At 53.2% G+C, this 24,667-nt stretch overlaps 1 protein-coding gene and 4 non-coding genes across 12 annotated transcripts; 1 reads left to right on the top strand and 4 right to left on the bottom strand.

The window, feature by feature from the left end:
• Nucleotides 1-7,300: 7,300 nt before the first annotated feature.
• TRNAV-AAC (transfer RNA valine (anticodon AAC)) lies at nucleotides 7,301-7,373 on the bottom strand. The gene has a single exon. It is a non-coding gene; the product is annotated as a tRNA-Val (tRNA).
• A 301-nt stretch (nucleotides 7,374-7,674) lies between these two features.
• TRNAP-UGG (transfer RNA proline (anticodon UGG)) lies at nucleotides 7,675-7,746 on the bottom strand. The gene has a single exon. It is a non-coding gene; the product is annotated as a tRNA-Pro (tRNA).
• Nucleotides 7,747-9,951: 2,205 nt separating this feature from the next.
• Nucleotides 9,952-10,024, bottom strand: TRNAT-UGU (transfer RNA threonine (anticodon UGU)). The gene has a single exon. It is a non-coding gene; the product is annotated as a tRNA-Thr (tRNA).
• Nucleotides 10,025-12,525: 2,501 nt separating this feature from the next.
• TRIM7 (tripartite motif containing 7) lies at nucleotides 12,526-22,439 on the bottom strand. 8 transcript variants are annotated; one of them, XM_057490357.1, is made up of 7 exons: nucleotides 21,266-22,254; nucleotides 20,238-20,333; nucleotides 17,042-17,266; nucleotides 16,366-16,388; nucleotides 15,937-16,052; nucleotides 15,450-15,485; nucleotides 12,526-14,108 (listed from the first exon to the last, which is right to left on the bottom strand). In XM_057490357.1, the coding sequence occupies exons 1-7, from the start codon at nucleotides 21,767-21,769 to the stop codon at nucleotides 13,597-13,599; spliced, it is 1,512 nt and encodes a 503-aa protein (XP_057346340.1). In that variant the 5' UTR covers nucleotides 21,770-22,254; the 3' UTR covers nucleotides 12,526-13,596. The 8 variants fall into 8 exon arrangements, with proteins under 8 accessions (XP_057346340.1, XP_036763884.2, XP_057346342.1 ...); XM_036907989.2 differs by having other exon boundaries at nucleotides 17,042-17,272; nucleotides 21,266-22,244; XM_057490359.1 differs by having other exon boundaries at nucleotides 21,168-21,308.
• Nucleotides 22,440-24,280: 1,841 nt separating this feature from the next.
• TRNAA-UGC (transfer RNA alanine (anticodon UGC)) lies at nucleotides 24,281-24,352 on the top strand. Its single transcript has one exon. It is a non-coding gene; the product is annotated as a tRNA-Ala (tRNA).
• The last annotated feature ends 315 nt before the right edge of the window (nucleotides 24,353-24,667 follow it).

The raw sequence follows: 24,667 nt of genomic DNA, 5'->3' as shown, positions 1-24,667 counted from the left end.
AAAAAAAAAAAAAGCATTGCTGTGAACCACCAAAGAGAAGGTGATGTAATGGCAGCACGGGGAGAAGCAGTATGAGAAAGCAGGCTGCAAGGTGATGTGGGGGAGGTGAAAGGTGCAGTGGGGCCGAACAGCTCCGTTAATGGTGAAAGATAATCAGATGAAGACAAGGGAATGGAGGCGATTCTGGAGAAATCAACCCTTCCTTTATTGAGATCCTGCCTAGTTGTAGTTAAGAAAATAAAGATGTAGCAACCACGGGTTCCTCAGGGAGAGGTGCAGCCACCTCCCCAGCTCGTGGAGCCCACATGCTCTGCCCGATAATCCAGGCTGAGCTGGTGGATTTGGCCTCCTGGATTTGGCAGGAGCCCTGAGTCCATGACAGCCTGGCTTCTGTGCCTTTGGGATGTAGGGTTGGACGGGATTATTATGTCCTGGTTAGAAACAGGGAAGCTGGCTTACGTGACAACTCATCTTGCCATGAGGCAGCGACTACAAAATGCATACCAGACCCCTGGCAACCAGTTCCTTCCCGAGGGGCTTTTGGCCGCAATTTGCACTGGATGGCCTAATCGGGATGTCTTCCCATCTTTCCCCACTAGATGGCAGACGTAGGCCGAGCTCCGACAGGCGCGCCGGGAGTTGGGCATCGAAGATGTCATTTCTAACCCAGGACATCATGGCCTGGATGACAAGTTGTTCGCCATGAAGATGAGGGGAACGGTGCTTCAAACGGCTCTCCTGTCCCTCTTTGGGTCCTTAATGGCCATTCTTGCCCTTCACTTAGGGCAGCCCGAAAATGAGTTACCTGTACTGTGGCAGATCCGAGGAGGCTGAAGCCCTGTGGGCACAGAAGCAAGTGCTGTCCGCTGCTGAGAGGAAGGGCTTAAAGGGCCGCGTGGAGGTCAGAGGACCCACTGTGGGTTGATTTGATAAAGGCAGAAGCAGATAAACAGAAATTGGATGGTAGGTCAAATAAAATCTCACTGGAGGTGTGGCAACAACTGAAGCTGGAGCAGCGGTTTTAGCCACTGGCCAAGGCAAGGACCAAGAAGTGGAAGCTGGAGACCAAGCTACAAGTCCAGCCCGTGTGCCTGCGGGGCTTCCTCCTGGAGAGTGAGACGATCCCACCTGTACCCTCACAGGAAGACGGCTGGGCATTGCGGTTTGACTGCGGGGTGGGGGGTGTCAAGGCCTTGGGGGACTGGGTGGGGACCAGAGGCCACATGTTGAAATATCAATTCATTGGTCCCTAGTGAATGTGCAATGTGTCCTGGTGCTGGTGGACCCAGGAGCTGAGTGCTCAATGATTTATAGCAACCCTGAGCGGTTTCCTGGGGCCCCTGCTATTACAGATGGATACGAGGGTAAGGCTACCAGAGTGAAACAAGCCCCAATCCCATTGGGAATAGGGCATCTACCCCCAAAGGAGTATACCGTGTATCTCTCTCCCATCCCCAAATATATTTTGGGGATAGAATCCTTCAGGGCCTATGGTTACAGACCACTGCAGGTGAGTTCAGACTGAGGGTACATGTGGTAAAGGCAGTTCTGAGGGGACATGTAAGCACCCATCTGTAGCTCTGCCTGTACCTTGGTGGGGTGACAAATACAAAGCAATACAAATTGTCTGGGGGGCAGAAAGAAATTGGAGAAACCCTCCAGGAACCAGAAAAGTTAGGTATTATAAAGCCCACCTATAGTCCTTTCAATTCCCCAGTGTGGCCAGTAAAAAAGCCAGACAACTCCTGGCGTATAACTATGGATTACAGAGAATTGAATAAAGTCACACCCCCTTTGCATGCTGCTGTCCCCTCTATAGCAGACATTCTGGACACCCTCAGCCATGAACTGGGAATGTATCCTTATGTAGTAGACCTTGCTAATGCTTTCTTCTCTATTGATATAGCACAGGAAAGTCAGGAGCAGTTTGCCTTCACATGGAAAGGCCAGTAGTGGACATTCACTGGCCTTCCACAGGGATACCTCCACAGTCCCACCATTTGTCATGGACTTGTAGCCCAGGACTTGGCCACATGGAAGAAACTGTAAACAGTGAGGCTGTGTCACTACACTGATGATATCATGCTCACGTCGGATTCTCTTTCAGATTTAGAAGGGGCAGCTCCTAGACTGCTGCAACATCTACAGGAGAAAGGATAGGCTGTGAACTGCACCAAGGTTCAGGGATCTGGTTTGTCTGTAAAGTTCTTGTGGGTTGTCTGGCAAGGTAAGACTAAAGTCCCAGAAACAGTCATAGAAAAAGTTCAGGCCTTTCCTATCTTTACAACTGTGGCATTATTACAAAAGTTTTTGGATCTTCTGGGTTACTGGAGAGTGTTTATCCCCCACTTGGCACAAACTCCAAAGCTCTTACACTATTTGGTATGAAAGGGCATCAGGTGGGACTGAAATGAGACACATGCACCTGCCTTTACTACAGCAAAATGGGCAAAGTCGTGCGGGCCTTGAGTGTAATGGACTCGTCAAGGCCCTGTAAGCTAGATGTCCATGTAACCATAGATGGTTATTGGCTGTGCTCTCTGTCAATGGCTTGAACAAACACGCCCACCTATTGAATTCTGGTCACAACTATGGGAAGGAGCAGAGTTCTGGTACACCTTATAGAGAAGCAGCTGGCTGGTATGTACCACTCCTTGCTGGCTATGGAGCCCATTGCCAGAACAGCTCTGACCCAGGTAATAACCACTTATCCCATCGTGGGGTGGATGTGAGGCTGGACCCAAAGGCCATGGAGTGGCATGGCACAGACGCCTATACTGGCCAAATGGGGCACATATTTACAGCAGTGTAGCACATTAAGTCTCTTAAGTGGAGAACTCCAGTGCTTATTGGATCCAGTGACATACACCAGTGAAAGGCAGGAAGAACTTGCTTTGGAGCCACTAGTAACAGAAAGCCCTTATTGGGAGGGAACAGCCCCTATTCCTGAAGGTGCTTGGTATACAGATGGCTTCAGTCGTGGGCAGCCCCTGAAGTGCAGGGCTGTGGCTTTCCATCCTAAGACTGAGGCCATATGGATGGAGGATGGAGAGGAGAAGAGCAGCCAAGGGGCTGAGCTGCGGGCAGTGTGGCTCGTGATCACCCAGGAGCCTTTCCCCATTGTTGTCTGCACTGCCAGCTGGGCCGTCTATCGGGGCTTGACCCTGTGGCTACCGATATGGTACCATGCCAACTGGATGGTTGGTCACCAGCCCCTTTGGGGGCAAGAGCTGTGGCAAGACCTATGGGCCTCTACCCATGGGTCTCTGGTCAGACTAAGGCAGTTACCGTATATCATGTGACTGGCCATTCGCCTTTGGCATCCCCAGGGAATGATGAAGCAGATACATTGGCCCAGGTGCGCTGGCTACAAGGAAAGCCTGCCTCTGATGTACCCCAATGGTTACATCAGCATCTGTTGCACGTGGGGCAAAAGACGATGTGGGATATAGCCCTTCAGTGGAGCTTGTCTTTGACCTTTGAAGAAGTCAGCAGAGCCCAGAGGGAGTGCCTTGTGTGCGCTCTAAGAGGGACTTACACTGAGTCCTGCAGCAACATGGGACAATAGTAAAGGGGTCAATACCGCTTGTTGGTGGCAGACAGACTCTACTGGGCCTCTGCCCATATCAGAAGGATATCAGTATGCCATGACTTGTGAGGACACAGCTACTGGACTGTTGGTTAATTTTCCTGCACATCATGCAGATCAGCAAAACCCCAAAAGGGGCCTAGAGCATCTCTGCATGTGCAAAGATCTTAAGTACACAACAAAGTGAATGCACACACACGTGCACACATGTGAGTCTGTCACCCAGATCAAAACAGAACATTCCAGCACACGAAAAAGTTTCCTCCTGTCCCCTTGTAGTCAGTACCTGCACTTTGTTCCTCCAGAAAACAGGACTTTCAGCTCCTATCCCCATAGATTACTTCACTCATGCTTGAATGTCATATGTATGGAATCAACAAAATATAGACTCTTGTGTCTGACTCCTTCTGCTTAGTATTCATAACAGTGAAATCCATCTGTGCTGTTCACAGAAGTAAGTTCGTCAGTCTATTCTGGCTGCTGTAACAAAATACTATGCACTGGGTAGCTTACAAACAACAGAAATTTGTCTCTCATAGTTCTGGAGGCTGCAAGTTCAAGACCAGAGGGCCAGCATAGTCCACCTGGACTGGTGGGAGCCTCTTTTCAGGCTGCAGACTGCCTACTTCTCTCCATGTCCTCACATGGCAGAAGGGGCACAGGAGCTTCCTTGGGCCTCTTGCATATAGGTATTAGTCTCAGTTATGACATCACACTGGGAGTTAGGATACCAACAAGTGAATTTGGGAGAGACACAAATATTCAGACCGTTATGTTGTCATTGTTACATTTATTCCACATATGACTATATAAGATTTTATTTGCCCAGTGTAAAGATGGTGGACATTTGGACTTTTTCCAGCTCTGATTATAAGTAAAGCTGCCCGGAACATTTCTGCACATACCCAATTTTACTCTTCTCATTTCTGCTCTCCTGTCTGTGGAATTGCTGTCACAGGGCAGGATATAACTTTCAGTAAGTCTAAGATTTGGCACACCAACCCTCTGTTTTTCCCTTATATAAACTTGAGGGTAGAAACTGGGGAGGGAGGAAGTTAGAGCCTCTTCAGTAGGTTTTTAAGCTCTGACACGCAAGTAGACAGGAGGCTCTTTCAGGCATCTGGAAGGCCAGGTTGAAGACTGCTGTTTTTGCAAAACTATCCATGATTATCTAGGCTTTTTGCCTTTATTTTAAATTCTTTTTATCCTCTTAACAGAGTCTTTCACAGAGAAGTTTTAAATGGTGTTGTGGTCCAATTTATCAATTTTTCCTCTTTGGTATCAAGTCCAAGAACTCTTCCCCCATCTCTAGGTCCCAAAGATTTCTATTTTTTTTCTGAAAGTTTTATAGTTTCACATTTTACATTTAAGCCTGTGATCTCTTTTAAGTAATTTTTTGTATAAACAGGGAGGTTTGTGCTGAAGTTCATCCTTTTGCCTGTGCTCCAGCAACCTTTGTTGAAAAGGCTATCCTCTCTCAGAGAAATTAAATTGCTTCTGCACATTTGTCAAAAATTAGTTGGGGAGAAATATTTTCAAACGGTATATTCAACAAAGGACTTGTAGCTGAAGTATATAAAAGAACTATCAAAACTCAAAATTAAAAATAATCTGCCACATTAGCAGAATGGGGGCAGGAAAATGATCATCTCAATTGATGCAGAAAAAGCATTTGGTAAAATTCAATACACTTTCATGATGAAAACACAAACAAGGAATTAAAGGAAATAGATGAATGGCTAAACAAACTGTGGTACATTTATATCATGGAATACTACTCAGCAATAAAAAGTGAACTATTGATACAACTGGACTGGATCCAGAGGGAATTAGGCTGAGTAAAAAAAAGCCAATCTATACAGGCTAAATACTGCCTTGTTCCATTTCCATAGCACTTTTTAAGTAACAGAGACACAGAACAGATCAGTCATTGACAGAGGTTAGGAGTGGAGGACACGGAAGATTAGAGGCAACATGTGGTTACAAAAAAGGTAGACCAAAGGAGACTTGTGGTGATGGAACAGTTGTGTCTTGCCTGTGATGAGAGTTACAGGTGGCTACACATGTGATAAAAATTGCTATGTGGAGAACAGGAGACGTCTGAATGATGGGCTTGTACCAATGTCAATTTACTATTTTATTACTACACTATACTTATGCAGGATGCCAGCACCTGGGGTGAGCAGGTAAAGGGTGCATGGGACCTCCCTGTACATTGAAACTTTCTGTGAATCTATAATTATTTAAAAACAGTGTTTAAAGATCCCAGATTCCAAATCAGCATTCTCTTGTGAGAACTCAATGCTCTCAGGTTGGTGGGATGTTTGGACTGTAAGAACCTTGCTAATATCAGCGGCTGTGGTCAAGTGCTGATTCCAAAGCATGGATGGAGGCCTCTGAGATCGCTGCAAACATGGCCACTGAAGAGCCACTCTTGAATGTGTCCATACTAATGTCAAAAAAAGCGTTATGTGGTTAAAAAATATATATTGTTAGAGGGGGGTGCAGAGTTTCTCCCTCCTTTTGTTACGGGCTGAGATGCTGTTTATCCCAGGACTGTGTCTGGGGGGACAACAGGTGAATGAAGCCAGCAGACTACAGTAAGGAGCAACCATCAAACTCTTCTGAATGAAAAGAAAATCCTTCTGCTATTCACGCGGGGATCCAAGGGTGGATGCTTTCAGGGCTGTAGAGTCAGAGGTTTATAGTGCTTCCTGAGAGGAGGAAGTCCTACCCTCTCCCGGCCTAATAGAAAGCTGAGCTAATGATATCATAACCCTCTCTTGATTGGCTGAAAGTACAATACTTCATTTGCATAGGGGAAACTAATAAGAGCTGAAGTCTATGTAAGTGTACTTTTGAATGGCTGAGTTGGAGCTTTGTTTATTTATTGAAATTTGCAAAGGTCTTGAAACTTACAGGGTCCCTGAAGTCTACCTACCTTTCCTTTATAACCTGCCTCACTGAAAAAAAATTTTTTTTAAATATTTTTTTAAAATAATACATGCTCCAAGTTCAACGCCAACAAAAACAAAGAGGCGGGAGTGTAGCGGCTTGCCCTGCATCCACACATATTCCCCAGGGGTGAAGAGAGAAGTGACTTACACAATGTCCTTCCCCAAACCCGGGCGCAGGGCAGGACGTCCCTCAGAGAGCCGGCGACGCCCGGATGCCAGCACCGCCTCGGTGTGAGGCCCCTGGAGCGTTATCCACATTGGAAAAAGACCCCCCCACTCCCGACAAACTGGACGAGCGAAATTATGTGCCGAGCGATCTAAGTAGATTAAGGCTCCCGTCTCTCCGGGAACGTGAGTTGGATATCCCACCACTACCAAGCTGTCGGCGGACTCTTTCTCTTTTCCCCTTCGGGTCACGCAGGAAGGACTCTGCGGAACTAGACGCTCTCCGCCGGCCGAGCGCTCAGCGTCTGGACTCGGTTTCGCGCGCTACAGCCGCGGAGCAGTCCGGCCCAGCGCGGTGTCGCTGTGCACTAATGTTCTTGGCGGCAAGTAGGCGGGGTCAGGTCCCTAATTTACAGGCCCCCGCGGCCGCGCGAGAAACCAGCGCAGCAGATACCTTTTTTTCCACCATGGAAAGCCACGCATTTCTGTAACCACGGTGGCCTGAGCTACGGCGAAGTTTGCCTCACAGTTCCAATTTTACCTAACTGTATTAAATTTTCAAAAAGCTCATGAATGGCGACCAACAGCTTGTTTCCGCTCGGTTTCGAACCGAGGACCTTTCGCGTGTTAGGCGAACGTGATAACCACTACACTACGGAAACTCGCAAGAAAGTTCCTTGCTTTAGGATTATTCATTGGTAGGAAGGTTTCTCTGGGTGCAGCTAACATATTTTTATGGCTTTCAGAGAACTAACTCCGACCCGAACCAGTGGAAAGCACCCGTACGCGGCTCTGCGCCAAATCCCTACCGGCGACCATTCGCTTCAGGCGGCTCGCTCACTCTCCTAGCTGACCTCCTTTCCACTCCCCAGGCTTCCCAGAAAGCTTGGTAATCGCCACCGCCCACCCAAAACCAACATTCATGTGCCAAGAAATTGAATTAACACGTGGAAGAAAAATTACGGGCTCGTCCGGGATTTGAACCCGGGACCTCTCGCACCCAAAGCGAGAATCATACCCCTAGACCAACGAGCCACTCTTCTTAAGCAGCTCTGGCTCACTCCTTTACCTCGGTCATCCTGCCACAGACAAAGTGAATTTTTCTTTCTAATCTGAATTTCAGTCACCGGTCTTCAACTTGTTCTTTTTCCGCCATGGGTAGGCCGCGCAGCATCAGCGGTCTGGATCCTTACGCCCTTCTGAGATCTCCAGGAATCCAACTGAGCGCCCCGCAGTCTAGGGCTCCTCCGGCGGCCAGCAAAGGCTGGCCTCCGCTTTTAGAGACTGGGAGCCCCCTCCCGAGGGAGCCCAAACACGTCTCAAGTCTGGAGGCGCCGCTGAGGGGCGCAGAGGCCAAGAGACCCCGAGTGAACGAGGCGCCGGGCTTGGCGGGGACGCGGGATACATGGGTCCTGAGCCGCGACAGGCGACACGAAACCTGGGTGGTCCCTTCGGGTGGGGCGCCTGGTAAGGGGGCAAGGACTTCTCTTCATCGTTTCACTATTAAAAGCAACACATACTTACTTGCAAAAGGTTAAGAAAATGTAGGGAAGTGTAAAGCAAAAGTGAGGCGCGCAGGAACTCGGCTCGCTCAAGGGCGATAGGCTCGCACCAGCACACGCCCGCCCTGCGCTCCGGCTGGGTGCCGGCTCGCCTCGTTCTCCTGGGGCGGCCCGGAGCGGCCACCAGCATCCGGCGAACCCGGCGCCCCGTCTCGGACCTGCTCTCTCCCAGAGGGCTTTAGTCACACTGGGTTATTCAGTAGTAAAAAAGCAGTGATTCTGATTCTTCAATGTAAAAGCACGAAAGGCCACTCACAGCTGGCCCAAAGGTTTACTTTTGTGCCACCAACAGAGATACTCCCTACATAGGGGCTGTTACAAAACAGCGTGGGAGAAAATGGTGGTTAGCCTACTCCGACGGAAAAGGTGCTCGTTTTCCCATTGCCTTTGTTAGGTTCCCGCTTGGTCCCCCGCGCTGCCTGCTCGGCTCGCGGTCCCTGCGCTTGGCCTCCTCGAAGAGACCGCGATGCTGAGGCACCCCTGACGCGCCGGGCTTCGCCTTCTCCCTCGTGGTCGGCGCCGGGTGGGCCCCGCTCTGCTCTGCGACCGCGCGTCCTCGGCCTCCCGGTCACCACCGCCTCCTTGGTGTATTTGCCTCTCTTCTGTATGGAATTACATAAAGGCTCCAACAAACGTCCACACCCGTGACACCAGGCCAAAACACTGTAACTCACATTCGCTTCCAGTCCTTTTTTCATCAGTGTTTCTTTTAAACAAAATACACAACTAGTATATGCTGATCTGACTTTATGCTGTTAACGTAAGTCAAGTGCAGAAAATGAACAGTGGGGGCGCTGCCCCAGGCGCAGAGCCAGACCTGCCGGGGGTCTCGGCGTCCTCCCGCCGCGGCCCCGGCGCGCCGCCCCAGAGCGCAGGAGCCCTCTCCGCAGCCTACGGAACCTTCGGAGGGCCCTGCGCCAGGTGCCGCTGCGCGTGAGGACGCGGCCGACTCCCGGCGGCGCACAAACGCCGCTCAAGGTTTCAAAACAGAGCCCCCGCCCCCTGCACCAAGGGAGGAAACTGGGCAGACGCCGGAGAAGGGGCGTATGGGACGGGTGGGGTGCGTGGCGGCGGGAGGCCCGCTTCTACCCAGAGAGGCAAGACTTCGCACCAACACGACCAGAACGGACTCGCCCCCAGCTGGCGCGCCCCGGATTCGCGGGGACCGGCAGCCCCAGGCGCCCGCCCCAACGTAAGGCCACCGCACAGCAGGCTCCGGACGGCGGCCCCAGCGCAACGGCGAGCGTGCCGGGTTTCACACCGCTCCCGACCACAGCAGCGGGTCCCCGGGTGCGTGGGAACGGAGGGCGTTCGCAGGTGGTCTCCACACGACTGAAGACAGAGGAGGGCGAGTCCCGACCGAGTGCGGCGACGGGGGGAGCGGAAGGACGGCCACGAACTCGCCGAGCGCGCGCAGAAGGAAGCGAGCGCCGCACCGCGAAGAAGGCGGCGGGGCTGGGGACGCCTGTGCTTGAAGGCCGACCACGCAGCGGGACAGGCAATTCGAGGAACAAGACAACGGCAGGGAGGGGCCGTTGGGCGGCGGGGCCCGTGAGGGACACGAACAGGGAAATCCGCGGGTTCTGGCTTAGCAGGGAGGAGGAAATTCGTTTTGGCTTGCGTATCTTCCGCTTTTCTACCTATCATAAAACAGTGAAAAGAGTGGGAAAACTACGGTAGGCCCCAGCGAGATTTGAACTCGCGACCCCTGGTTTACAAGACCAGTGCTCTAACCCCTGAGCTATGGAGCCAGCCACAGTAGTGCTTTCTGTGCCCGAGGAGTTGGCCCCGCCATCGTCGACGCGCAGCCGCAGAGAGCTATACGGAAGATCTAATCGACGGGAGACGCATCTGGCGTCCCTCGGCCCTTGACGGCCTCCTCCGGCCTCCGTCGCCTCACTTGCGACGTAAGTGTCGGTGCCACGAGCCCGGCCGCTAATCCCAGGAGAGAGCCCCGCCCAGATGGCAGGCCTCACGCTCGAGCCAGGCCTGTACGGCGCAAGGGCGGAGCTCCGGGGCGGAGAGCGAGGAGCCTCGGCTTCTTCCGCGGGCTGGGGTCCTGGCGCGGTCCGCCCTTTACGCGGGTATACGGGGGTGAGGTCAGAGGTCATGCCGGGGCTGGGCGGTGCCGGAGCCACGGGAACCGGAGGCGGGGCTGGGACGGGGAGAATCAGAAGCTGGGCTCCGGGGTGGTGCTGGGCCGAGGACTTGCCGCTCCACTAGGCCCGTTAGGAAAAGGCAGTCCCTCGGGCCCACCTTACTCCCTGGAAGCTACCCCGGCTGGGCCCTTCAAGGCCCACCGCGGGTACTGGGCAGGAAGTGAGGGTAAGTGTCCAGGTGAGGGGCAGGAGCCCTACCCCAGCAAAGGTCAGAGAGCAGCGGCTATAGGTGGTGGCCCGTGGCCTGGCGGCCCCGGCTGCCCTGTGGTTCCTGCAAGGCCAGGTGACAAGGCCAGGCCACAGACGGGTCCCTGGGTGCCCTCCAGTCTGGATGCTGAGGAGCCCGTGTCAGGGTCTGGTGCAAGGAGCTGATCCTCATGGCTCTGGCTCACAAGGATCTGGGACTAATAGGTGGGGTCAGAAGGACCCTTGTTAGGCCAGTTGTTGCTCCCAGAGGCCCAGAGATCTCACGATGCCCAAAGAATGGAAGAGCAAAATACACACATACTCTCATACCAGCATTATGACAGCCGAAGTCGCCTCTCTGCCCAAGAGGCACAGTTGTTATGTAACTGTCCTCATGTCTCTTCCGATATATATATTTCTGCAGTTATTTTGTAAACTCTGATAGACACACAATCACATTCACAAACACAAAGCTGAAAAATGTACCCCCGGACAGCCACCCCCTCAATCCCCAGAACCTCCACCTTCCGTGACCTGTAATATGTGTTGTAATACTTCAGGATATTTATGTTAGGCGGAAAGGTAGAGACATACGCGGATGGAGGAAGAATAAAGTCGGTAAAGCCCACTGAAAGAGACTCAAAGAGTTAACCAGATAAAACCAGAGGGCCAGAAAAGACTCACAGACATAATTAGCTGAAGTTTAAAGGACTGGGAGTTACTTGGAATGTCCAAACATCCAGACGAAAGAAACAACATACCCAGATGAGAAGTCTTTAAACACAGACTCTCCCCAGATAAGAGGGAAAAAAAACATCAGAAGACTAGCGCAGTAACAGTCAGAGAGCAGTCCCTGTTTTCTTTTTTTTTACCTATTAGACCAGGCCTCCAAGGCCAGAGATAGTCAATCAAGGACTTCTCTGTCCTGCCAAAATCCTTACACAGAGAAGCCTCACAGTAAGCAGCCTGCCTTGGTCCCCCTTGACAATGGCCAGCTACTCTCTTGGAGTGTATTCAAATAAAACTTTCATTCTGGTTCGCTACTATGTGTCTTCCTTTGTTGCATCGGGGACAAGAACTCAGCAGAACGAACTCAACCCCCAATAGTCAGAGGATACAAAGGGTTAATTGTGATACTCAGTCCAAAGCCATGCAACCCAGATAACATTAGGGCTTGATGATAACATTAGGCAATTTAATTAGCAGATGAATGGTGGAAAGGGGTTTCTCTTGTGGAAATCAAACGTATTCAAATACATGGATTGGCTACAACATTCTAGAGACACTTTCCATGTATGAACGCAACATTGGATTCACCCTCTGAAACGCTGCTGTAGGCTGGATCTTAAATCGTCTTGTCCCCAACTCATAGAACATACTGGATTCTGATTGCCTGGTGGTATGTGCCTGGCTCTGTCTGTACAACAGCATCATGCCCTACTAGACCCTTGTATGGAAAGTGTGCTTGAAGCATCTCAGACACAGAACATGGAAACTCATGATGCTTACAGAACAGAGTATTTGATTGCCACTCTCCTGCCTGCCAACATATCTGTCTAAACAACCCATACAGGACAAAATTAGGTCCAAGGCTGACTTTCATCTAGCAGGGAAGCCTACAGCCCTCACCTAAATATGGGTGGCTAACATTTAACCACAAATCAATAACAGGGTATGACAAAATTGACCAAATCTGTTTGACTGCTAAACCCTATTCACATGCTCATAAATGCCCTCTCCGAAATCCACAGGCCCCCTGCCCCTGCAAGCTGAGAGAATCTCATGTGCAATGTGCCTCACACACGTAAGCACACACATGCTCACCCAATCTAGCAGAAACCCTGGCCCATACCTGTGCTCTTTCACTCAGACTCGGGAAGTTGAGAATGAACCAAGACACTGTAGAAATGAGCTGACAGTTTGTATTTCCATCTCCCCACTCCCATTTCCTGGGGAGCGCTAAGCAAGGGACAGTCTGCCACCACTTTCTGGAAGCCCAACCATACAGAAGCTGGAGAACAATTAGCCAAGGGATAACCCATGGGGCACAGGCTGAGCAGGCCTTGGCACCAGGGTCCTCTGCTGTTGGCACACATTTGGCACGTTCCAGAAAAGTCTGTCAGATGCATGTTTGTACTCTGTGCATTTCCATGCTGGTGGCAGTTGCATCTGTAAAATTGTTTGGTGTTTCAGAATTCCAGAACCTTTGGTCTCCTTGCCCAAGGAAGACTGTCCTTTGGCATGTGAAAGGGATTTAGGCATTGTGAGAATATGTGGCTGTCACTGTGGCCAAGGAGGTACAAATGACTCTGTATCATCACGTGGAGGGGTGCTGGAGGGCAGCCATGCCTACACACTGTGTCCTGGACCTTTCTCTCATGTACAGGTCAAAGGTCTTCGAGTTCTGGCCCAGACTCTCTGAGCTGGGAGTAAAGCTTGAGGAGATGACCTCCTCAGGCCAGCTGGATCCATGGCTATGAAGGCAGAGTGGGCAGCTGACAAGAAGGCAGGAAAGAACCTAGTGGCCAGGCCTGAACCTGCGCCCTTGCCAGTGACGACAGCCCAGCACCAGGGCTTGGTGTTGCTCCAGGGAACCAGAAGCCCTGCAGAGTTGGGGCCACAGCCCCAGGGATAGAAAGCAATTCTGCCAACAGCTGAGATGGGTCCTCATCTGCCACTACCTCCTCACACCTCAGGCCAAGCCCACATGTCAACAACAGGCAGGGGACAGGCCTGAGGGTCCAAGGCATCTCTTCCCCTGCTCAGTTAACCACAGAGCCCTTTCTCCCAACTGCCCACTCTCAAGCTTCCAATGGTGTAGTCTGCAGAAGCCCCTTGGGGGCAGCATGGGGCAGAAGAGTGGAGACCAGACCCAAAGTGCCCAGGAGGCCCTGTCGGAGGGTGACATTCCTTCCCAGGGCAGCCAGGACAAGGAGTCGCCGCTGACTGGTGCCCTATAGGAGGCCCGGCAATGCCTCTCAAGGCCAGATTCGCAAGTAGGTGCCAGTAGAGCAGACGGAGAAAAGCGGGAACACGCGCTCGTGGAAATTGACGCGGAAGGTGTAGAGGTGGCGCATATCCTCCACGGCGTAGAAGGACACGGCCCCCACCTCCAGGTCCAGGGCCACCCGCACGCGGGACAGGTGCCCGCAGCTGAGCGGCGTTCGTTCAGGGCTGGTCACTGCCCAGTACTGCCCGCTGTTGAGCTGCAGCGCCCAGACACCCTCGTCGGGGGTGAAGGGCGTGAGGCCCTTGCGGCGCACGCTCTCACCGGCCACTCCGAAGGCCCAGCCGTCCTTGGAGCCCACTTCCACCTCCCAGTGGTGCCGCCCCGAGGAGAAGCCGCAGGACGCCAGGACCCGCGTGTTGGTATCGAAGCGGCGCGGGTGGCTGGGCAGTTCCTGGGGGCGCTGTCCAAGGCGCACGCTCTTAAGATCCAGAGAGAGGATGAGCCGGGGGTTGGCTGTGTCGGGGTCCAAGGTCAGCTCCACTGCGGAGAGACAGGGACGTCCAGTGCCGGCCCTCGCACACTTTCCTCCCGGTCCTTTCCCCCCACCTCACTCAACAAGTATGTTTGAATTCAAACAAATGCAGTGTATGAACTTGATATTGGACCCTAATTTAAACAGATCAACAAATCCAGTTTAAAAAACAATTGGGGAACTTCAGACACTAGATATTGGAAACACTCATTAATTTTTCTAGTTGTGATGGTTTTGTGGTTTTCTTGAAAGTATATCTCTAGAGATGATATACTGAGATATTGATGGAAATATGTTCCTATCTGTGATTTGCTTCAAAATAATTCAGGGGGAAGAAGTAGGTGGGGATGTTTATGAAAAAATATTAGCTAAAGGTGTATGATGTGCACATAATATTGTTTAGGCTCTTCTACTTTTGTGTATGTTTGAAATTTTCCATAATAAGAAGTTAAAACACGCATATGTTGAAAGTACTACTATGTTCTGGCCTTTTGGAGGCCCTGGGAATCCCTCAGTCCAGTACCCCTGCCCTCCTGTAGCTTCCTTTCTGGGAGGAAGAGAAGGAGAGACAATAAATGATAAACATACAGGGATCAGAAGAGCAGGCTATAGTTTCAGGAAGAGCCAGGCAAGGCCTCCCTGAAAATGTGCATTTGAGCAGCGACATACAGGAAGTGAGGAAGTCAGAGATGCAGCTGTCTATGGGAAGCTCCTTCCAGGCCCACCATGGCTAGTATGAGAGCCGTGGGGTGGGTGCCCACTTGGTGGCCTCCAGGAGCAGCAAGGGGTGTGTGACTGCCCAGGATGAGCCAGGGGGTGGGAGTGCAGGGGACTCTGGAAGGCCACGGTGACCACTAGACCAAATGATGGGCTGCTGCTGGGTGCTGCTGAGCAGTTGGTTTAGATCCATGGTCTGGCTTAGAAGGCTTAGATTCTGCCCAGGTAAACTGAGGCTTAGCTGGATTGGTGGCCAGTATGAGGAGCATGTGCCCTGCCCTCTCCATGGGGCTGGCCCACTCACCTGAGCGCTGTGCGGGAGCAGAAACCACCTTCCTTCCCACCATCAGTCTCCTCCCACTTCCCCTGAGCCCTGCACACAGCCAGACTCCAGGAGGGATCTCCATCTTCTAGGAGGGGAACAGGGTGGAGAGGCTCCTCCTAGCAACTGACCCACAGTTTATAGGTCTACAGGGCTCGCTGTGGCCTGAGGAAGCCAGGACTGGGAAGCAAGGATGAGGGGACAGGGGAATGGAGAACAGTGTCAAGGCCAGAAGGAACCAGCCATGCACCAAGCCCAGGGACACAGACTCTAGTGGGGTAACAGGCACTCACTGTCACAGCCATCCTACCTTTCTCCTCTTTCTCCAGCTCTCCCAGAAGATCCTCTGAAGAGAAACAAAGCAGGGTGTGCCTAATGACCGGGCAATGACCGTGACACCACCCCCTGCTGTTCACAGCCCCACTGGCTCACTCACTGCCCAGGTAACCCAGAGGGAGAGAGAGCTGACACTCGGTCATTCGGTGGGGTCGGGGAGGGGGCCACTGTTCTGGCTCTGCCTCTCCCACTTACACTCTTTGGCCTGGAGCTGCTCTGAGCTGAGCCCTCCCTCCTCATCCCTCTTTCTGGCACTGCCACTCCTCTGGCCCAGCTGTCCCTGGGGGAAGCTTTGTGCCCTAGGGGCCTGGAGAGACTGCCATCACTGCCTGCACCAATCTGGCTTGGACATACTCCACCTCATGCCTTCTCATAGCTTCTGGAAAGGCACATCCTTGGGGGCCCCAAACACAGCTCTGCAGCCAGCACTGCATGGCCCAGCCCCACACTCGGGCCCCTACCTTTGAACTTCTTGAGCAATCCCTTTAAGACAAAGGTCTTGAGGGAAACATTCCAGACTTTATTTTTCATCTCAGAAGAGACTGTGGTTGGCTTGGGGCCAGGCACGTTGCTGCACCTGCAGGACAAGGACCCTGAGGGAGGCCCACAAACACTGTCCCACTCCCACTGGGCTGTGACAGGATGGCAGGGTCATCTCGGAGGGGAGCGGTGGCTAACAGAGAGGCCAACCTCAAGCTGGAATACCCACGGCTAGGCAGGCAAGCATGCAAGCATGGGCACACCTTCTGTTTGCCTTGGAAAGCACACAGGTAAGGCAGTAGGGCCTGGGGGGAGGCTGGGAACTGAGAGGTCATGAATGAAGAGAGAGAGCTCAGTGGAAAAAAGAGAGCTAGCTCGGAGAAGCCCAAGGAACTCTTGGGTCCACTCACCTGCTTAGTGTGTTTTTGAAATCCTGGAAACAAAGTTGAAAGAAAACCAAATCAGCTTCAGGTGACCTCCATCACGTTTGAGAAAACAGAACTGAGGCTTATTCAGGCAGTAAGCACCACCTGCCTGGGCCCGGGGACAATGGTTTCCCCTGTGGCTGGCCGCTGGTGTTTCATCAGTGCAGTGACCCTCCACCCTGCCCCCAGCTCTGCAAATGCTCCCTTCATTACCAGAGCCATGCACTGGGACCTCTGCTCCTGACCCCACCCAAGAGAAGCACAGCCCTTCTGTCTTTTAAATGAAATGACTGCTCTTGACCATTTGTGACCTGAGAAGTTTACTTAGTGGGCTGTGACTATTTATTTTAAAAGGAAATAACAATAGAAAACATCAAAGTACCTCATACATAGTAAAGGTAAGTGCTTTTCTCTGAGACTTGTCCAGTGTGTATAAACTGGAGTATGATGTAGGATATATTGCTGTGGCTCATGGTCAAGGAAGCTTTATCACATCCCTTTAGGCTTCTAAGCCCAGGAGCATCAGGGCAACTCCCTCCATCCAGTCCAGCCCAGCTCCAAAGTATGTGATTCTGCTAAACTCATAGGCTCTGACTATGTTCTCAGTGGTCCAAGATACATTAAGATAAATGACTCATACCCCTGGCAGAGACATGTTCACCTGGAGAAAGTCGAGGTCAGGCTTGCAAGCTGTCTCCTGAATCTGGCTGCTGAGCTTGGAGAGCTGGGCGATCTCTCCCCCGATCTGGGCCAGGTTATCATTCTGCTTCTGTGTCACCTCCCGGGAAAGCTCCTCCAGGCGGCCCAGGAGCCGACCCTCCTGCTCTACCAGGAAGGCCCTCAGTGCCTGGAATTCCGCACACACCTTCTCTCGCTCGGCTGCCATCTGTTTCTGTCCCAGGAGAGGAGAAGTAGCAGAAGTGAAGGGATGCAGGCATCAATACATGGCATTTGGACAGGAGCCTCTGAGGTGTGCCACAGGGCAGTGTTCCATTCCCCTCACTGCTCAGGGATCAGAGGTCCACCCATACATGCCTGCCCTGCACATCCTCTAGTTTAAATATCCCATATCTGAGCATGTACAGGCCTTAACACCTGCTCTCACTTCCTCTGTCAAAGATGTGTCCCACCAACCTAGGGCAATTTCAAATGCACCCTGGAATCACCCAAGTGGGAGACATAAATTAGTGCCTCCTGGAGCCACCATAAAGATTAAACTGAGGTCACTTTTTCTTCCCCAAATACATTTATTTCAAGACAACAGGCCCCAAATGGAATTGTTTATGCTGAGCCCCTCCTCACCACACTGAAACTTGATTACAGTTTCAGCTCCCCCAGAGATGGAATCTTAAACCAGCCAAACAGGAATCACCTGACAGCAATAGGTAACCCGTTATAAACTCCTGCCGACCCCTACAGGGGAGGTAACCTTGCAATAACCAACCCACTTTCTGCCTAGGGTAACCTCCTTGTTCCTGCCCCCTCCTGCGATACCTTTGGAGCTCCTTTCTATCTGCTAGAAGGGATGCTGCCTGACTCGTGAATCACTGAATAAAGCTAATAAGATCTTTAAATTTTACTTGGTTGAATTTCTTTAACATTCATCACCCTGCAACTCTCACTCTTCACTTCACTTTTGTAAAGAGCACTCATTATTATAAAGAGAACACATGCTCATAATACAGAAGCTGGGAAATGCAGGGAAGTAGATGAGGCAGCATCATTGTCAGTGACCCGCAGTAGCAGTGCTCCCATGCCCACCTGCGTGGGAGTATGCCATGTGCAAGCCTCACGTCTAGTCTTTCCATTACCATCATCCCCAGGAGCTTTCGCTGGGGGTTTTCCCACACAGACTCACACTCCTGAGCCTCTTGATTCTTTACCTGAACAGCTGAGAAGGACTCCACATGATACAAGTGTGCCTGGTCATGGCCATGTACAGGTGAGAAAGATTCTGTCCTTCCAGGATAAATTCAACTGTCAAAGTTCCTCTTCCCTGAAATTCTAGGGGAGGCAGGATGGCTGGATGAGGAGACTGAGTGGGTTTTGAAGTCAGGAGACCTGGGTTCAGCCACTGTTCCCTAGGACCTTCATCTCTGGGGTGCTGGGCAAGCAGGCAGCAGTATGGGGCTCTTTGTAGATGTTAACACCAGCAATACTGACCACCCCCAATGACTGAGCACACTCTCATCCCATTTAAAAATGAGGAGACAGAGATGCACATCACCAGTGAGTAGGGAGCCAGGATTCTGACCCCGGGAGTCTGACCCCAAAGTCTGAACTTCCTGCAACTATATCATAAGCCCCCCAAGCAAATAACATGAGTGGAACAAAGTGTGACAAAATACTCTAAATCAGGGTTTCCCAACCCTGGTGCTATGGACACTTGGGGTGACATAATTCTTCACTGTGGAGGGCTATCCTGCACATTGCAGGATGTTTAAGCAGCACCCTGGCTTCTACCAGTAAATACCAATAGCATCCCTTCCCTACTGTTGAATCCAAAAATATCTCCAGACCTTGCCCAATGTCCCCTGGGGACCAAAGCTGGTTCCTTTTGAGAGCCCCTCCTGAAACTGGTAAGAGCATTTTCAAATAAAAATACTTATTCTCTTTACTATCTTGCAACAGTAGTTGTCCTCTGCCTCTTGTTTCATTAAGCAAGCACTGTGTAATTATAAAGAATATGTGGGCCAGAGTGTGGGTGGGTGGGTCTTGTCAGAGGACAGAGTTGAAGGTCCTAAGCAGTGTCATGGGGAGTGGAGTCCATGAAGCTGTCCACGCTGTGGAAGGCCCTCTGGGTGGTTGTACAACTGTAAGAGCCACCAATGCTTACTTCTTTCCCCAGCAGAGGAAGATGGAGGTCTGGAGGGGCGAGGGTAGTCTCCTATAGAGGCCGGCGAATGATCAGACGGGACGGCTGGGATGTGCTTTGGATGCGGGCGTACCAGCTGCAGCTGAGGGTCAGGAAAAGACCCCGGGGCTTCTGAACTCAGGACCCTCCCCTTCCGCCCACCCCTCCCCACCTCAGGGTAGAAGGGTCCTCAAGTTCCTCTTCCTCCATCTTCGAACTCCAGAACTGAATGGCCCTGTCCTACCAGGCCCTGCTGGGTCCTTGCATTCTCTTAACACCTATTTATTCAGCTAGTTACTGGATTTTCGATATAGAAAATGACAGTCCGTGACCCACATTTGCCCACCTTAACCAGAAAGCTCCACTTCCGTGTTCATCGGAAGGAAGACCAGATATCCCCCATCCCACCAGGGGGCAATGCGCACAGTGGGCTGCGCAGCAGCGACTGCTGGGAACCCAAGTCCCCACAGCGGGGCTCTGCAGGGGCTGGAGCAGCTCTGACAGCCCCTTTCATTCCCCCTTAGCCTCAATTTCAAAGACCCTAAACATGAAAAAAAACAAAAAGAGAAGACTTTACATAAGTCTTTTTGGGGAAAAACATGCCCTAAACTGACCAAAGGCTATTTATTGTACTTTTGCTCCTACTTCGTAAGAATGTAACATGTTTCTCTGCGGAGACATTAATGCTTCCAGTTACAAGACGCTGCACAGGCCCTGACTGGAGTGTCTTGTAACCTTAGGGTGATTACACATCCTGAGTCACTGACAGTTCCAGCTGAAGCCAGCTGTGGAATAGTTATGTTGGCACGACTTTTCATTCTCAAAAGCTCTAGTTATGCAATAAATTATGTAGCCACACTTTATAATACGCATCCTATCGTCCTTCTAAAATCCACCTCTGCTGTCCCACAGGCACACACCATAACACCATACACACAGAGCCAGGGTGGCAGGCGGCTCTCTGTTGTCACCCGGGGCTCTGCCTGACCGGTGCCCGGCTCACCAGGAGCTCCTTGCTCTCCCTCTCTTCAGTGGAACGAAACACCTCATAGTCCTCTAGATCCTTCTTCAAGACCTCCAGCCTGGACTCCAGGAGCTCCTGCGGGAGGGTGAGAGGTGGAACGCTGTGGGGAGAGGATTCTGCAAAGCCCCGCTTGTGCCTTCCAGAGCCAGCCAGAGAAAGGGAAGGCCCTGCTGCTCGAGGACGTGGCAGGAGTGTGGTCATCCCTGGACGTCGGGGTGCGTAGAGCATGCGCAGGCTGCTCAAAGGGATACAGGGCAACTGCAGGGAGACCTCCAAGGCCCCAGGGTCTCACTTTCGAAGACCATCTAGGTTGAGGCGCAACCCCACTACCACCACCATCACAAACGTAGCCCAGCATGCCTTGTTCTTTTCTTCCACCATCAGAAAACTCTGTGGGTGGGAGAGCTGGAGCGGAGTAGGAAGCAAAGGAAGACGGGACTGTGCGCCTGAGGCCTTCGCGCTCAGCCCTCAAGGCAGGAAAGGGAGGCGCCCAGAATCGACAGTTTCAACACCGCCCAGATGGCTCTGGGCTTTCTGCGCTCTACTCAACTCAGGAGCTCCCCACACCCCCGCTCTATACCCCGACCTCTTGGGAAGGTCGCCCCCCTCGGCGCCAGGAGGTAGGGACGGTGAACAGAGCCACGCCAAGGGAACGGCTCGGGTCGGGGGGCAGGGACGTGCAGCGGATGTGTGGATGTGACGGAGACTCCGCGGGAAGCCAGGGTACCGCAGAAAGAAAAGCGCCAAGTCTGTGGGGCATCGCGCAGGGACTCCAGCAGGGGCCCAGAGGGAAATGCGAGGCGGGTGGGGGGTGGTATTGGTGGTGTGGGAGTGACAGAGGCAGAGCTGCGTCCAGTTCCAGAGCCTGTGCTGGGCACCCTGGGACGCGAGGAGGAGGCAGGGGCTCACCGGGGCGCCTGCCTGCCTGTCGTCTGTATTGCGTGCGTCGCAAGGCGGGGCCGGAACTGGGGTACCCGGGGACCGGCGGAGGTGGTGCCGGCGCTCACCTTGGCCTCCTGCACCGCCTCGTCGAGCGGCAACACTGCGTGCGCGCGGTGCTCGCGGGCGCGGTCGCACACCACGCAAATGGCGCGTCCGTCGTCCTGGCAGTAGAGCTTGAGCGGTTCGCCGTGCAGTGCGCATCCTGCCGCCGCCCGCGTAGGCTCGCGCTGCCCTAGTGCGCCCGCGGGGAGGCTGAAGCGCCGCAGCAGAGCGGCCACCGCTGCCAGCTGCCGGTTGGGTCGCAGCTGGCTGGGGCGCGCGGGCTCGCGGCACTGCGGGCAGGGCAGCGGGCAGGGCAACGCGCGGGGAGCAGCGGGGGCCGCCACGCCGGGGCGCTCCCAGCAGCGCGCGATGCAGGCACGGCAGAAGCTGTGGCCGCACTCGACGGACACGGGCTCGCGGAAGAGCTCCAGGCAGATGGAGCACGTCGCCTCCCCCTGCAGCTCTGCCGCCAGTGCCAACGCGTCGGCCCCGGCGCCAGGGCCGGTCCGCGGCCCCACCGCTGCCATGTGCGCCCTCAATGCACCCAAGTCGGGTGGCGCCGGAGAGGCCAGGGGCCCGGACAGTAGGCGGCTCGGAGCGCGGCGGCCGGAGCTGGCCTCGGAACGCCCACTGGGGTGGCAAGGGCGGGGCGGACGCGGGGCTGGCCAAGGCTTGAGCGGAGGGCGCGCCCAGCTGGGAAACGCGACGGAGAGTGCGCGCTGACGGCGGGCGGGGCGCACAGCGCGAGGGGATCCACACCCGGGCCAGCGCCCTGCACCCCCGCTCAGGGCGCGTCAATCCTCGGTCCTGGCTCGCGGCCCCTCTGTCCCGCTGCGCCTTCTCCCCGTCGCCGCCCTCGCTCAGGCTCTAAGCCTCCCCAGCCCGGCCCAGTCAGCTGTGGGAAACGCGCCGAAACAGGTGGGCGCACACGCCCAGCTGGGCACCCCTCCCGGGTGCGGCCCGAGGCCGCCCCAGCACGGCCGAGGCAAGGACCTGGCGCCCGGGCCACAGTGTCAGGTTCCCGGAGCGCAGGTTTGTCCCGGCCCTGTGCTGAGCTAAATTTAGAGTCTGGGACTTGCTCTTGCCCCCCACCCCCAAACGTGGCCTTGTATCCACTACCTTTCCCGCGATTGACCTCTCCCTCGTCTATTCTGTTTGTTCTTTAACAATACATTTACAATCAATTTCCCCACTTAATTCGGTGTTATCCTCCTTTCCCAAACAACCCCAGTCTAACGTCTCTCCAATTGGTCTCCACAACCCCTTCCGGAGCCGCCAGCATTATTTGCTTCCACACCCTCTCTCCTCATTCCCTCCTCCGGAGGCCATTCGGGGCAGGCTTTTGCCCCCACTCTCCTTAGAAACCTCCCTTGTCATGGTCACCAGTGACCTTAGTGGTCCCAACCCAAAGGCGAAGGCCCCTTCTCAGGCTTCCCCTCACCTGGTTCTTTGATGCGACCTCCTTGCTGACACCCTTTCTCAGCGCCTTCCAGGACTGCACTTCCAGGCTCCCCTCCCACCTCCATTGCCTCCTACCTCCTCGGCTTCCTCTGGGCCTCCTCTTCCTCTCCCTGCCCTGGCTCAGTACTTGAACCTCTGTCTATACTCACTCCCTTGTGATTTCTTCCACTAATTTTTGCTTGAAACCCCTCTCTCTGCTGAGGTCACGGTACACATCCCCAGCCCAGGCTGTAGGATGCCTGGCTCCCACATCCAACTCTGTACAGCGTCCCCACTTGCTGTGTGCTGAGGGGCTTCACCAGCTCCCCACCCAACTATCCTTCCGCTCCGCACCTCCAGCTGCTCCTCCCTCAGCCTTCCCCACCGAATCCCATTTCACAGCAACCCCAGCCCTCCGGATGCTCAGGCCAAAACCAGGGAGTCCTCTGTGGCTCCCAGAGGAAAAATCTGTGCATACGCCACCCCCAGTCCTCAGTATGTCCTCACTCTTCCATGCCCTCCACTGCGTCATCTCCAGTGATCGGGTGATCACAACAGTTCTCTCCTCTTCTGTGCCATTCCTTTGCCCTTCTCCACCCAACTGGGAGAAATCTTAAAATGTTAAGTCAGATCGTGGCCCTGCTCTGCTCAAACCCTCGGTGGCTCCCACTGAGTATTCTCAGTGTAAAAGTCGAAGTCTTTGCAATCGTCCAAAGGCCCTACCCATACTTTGTCCCCATCCCCTGCGCCTTGCCTCCCTACTCTCATCTCCCATCACTCTCCCTTGTTGACTCGTGCCCTGCTACTTGGACTTCCTCGCTATTCTTGCAACACGACAGAAAGATGCTACTTCAGGGCCTTTGAACTGCTGCTCCCTTAGCTGGACCTATCTTTACCGGATACCTGCATGGCTCACTGCCCACATTATTTCAAAAGTCACCTCCATGAAGCCTGCCCCGGTCAGTTTAAAATCGCACCTTACCACACTCTCCCCCGACACTGGCTGGGTGTTCTCTCTAGCACTCCCTCTGCCCTGAAATGCGAGCTGTTAGAGGGGATGGACGGTGTCCGTTTGCTCACGGTTGGACTTCTAGTTTAATAGAGCAGTTCTTGGTACGTAGTAGGTGCTCCATAAGCTTTTCCTTAATTGTACTGATTTAAACGTGGTTCAAAACTCAGATACACAGAGCCATTCACAGTGAAAAGTTTGCGCGTGGTTTTCGCCCGTCTCCTCCCTACCCTAAGCAATCGACTTTGCAATTGTGAATTATTTTATACAAATGTCATATATTTTACAACGCTCTCCCCTCTTTTAGTTCAACAAACGTAGCATCCTGCACTGTCTTCCTTACTTTCTTTTTTCGGCTCACAGTTCATTTTGGGCATCGTGCCCGATCATTTCCCCGTCTTTTTCCACTTCTACCCCTAGGTGTTTATCCCGGCCCTGTCCTCTCACCTGGCCTCCTTTACAGTTTGCTCGCCCGGATGGGTTGAGAGCTCAAACTCCGCTCGGCTTGCAGCCTCAAACACCGTTCGTCTGCCCACGCCCTGCGCGGATGACCGAGTAGGGAAGCTTAGGGAAGCATCGCTGGGCGGAAGGGGATGTAGCTCAGTGGTAGAGCGCATGCTTTGCATGTATGAGGCCCCGGGTTCGATCCCCGGCATCTCCAGCGCAACAGTGCGCTAACTGTTTTTGCTCTCTTCCAAGTTCATATGTAGCTCGTATTTGCAGAGCCCTGGAGAAAACCCCGGACCGCGAAACGAGCTCAGGCTTGAGGCGTCGGCGCGACCACCACACACTCCTAGGTCCTTCCTGTCACTGCCTTTAAACCCCGGGTTGAAAGAAAGAAATCACAGGGTGAGCACGCCAGTGGCATCAGAATGCGCACATTTTGCGTTCTCCAAACTCTGCACTTTCAGGGGCTGGAAAAGGGCTAGATCTCTGACAGAGGATAGGAGGCAGAAAACCGACGGAGCGGCTGGGA

The sequence above is a fragment of the Manis pentadactyla genome, chromosome 13 (assembly GCF_030020395.1).
Source record: "Manis pentadactyla isolate mManPen7 chromosome 13, mManPen7.hap1, whole genome shotgun sequence".
Taxonomy (NCBI): Eukaryota; Metazoa; Chordata; class Mammalia; order Pholidota; family Manidae; genus Manis; species Manis pentadactyla.
This window is presented reverse-complemented; position numbering and strand designations above follow the sequence as displayed.

What these genes read in the sequence shown, in the direction of transcription:
- TRIM7 (XM_036907989.2), bottom strand. Translation starts at nt 21,769, where the DNA reads ATGGCAGCGGTGGGGCCGCGGACCGGCCCTGGCGCCGGGGCCGACGCG. An exon ending in TTCAAAAACACACTAAGCAG is followed by an intron (nt 16,053 to 16,365) that starts GTGAGTGGACCC and finishes CTTGTCCTGCAG; the next exon opens with GTGCAGCAACGTGCCTGGCC. An exon ending in ATTGCTCAAGAAGTTCAAAG is followed by an intron (nt 15,486 to 15,936) that starts GTAGGGGCCCGA and finishes GTTTCTCTTCAG; the next exon opens with AGGATCTTCTGGGAGAGCTG.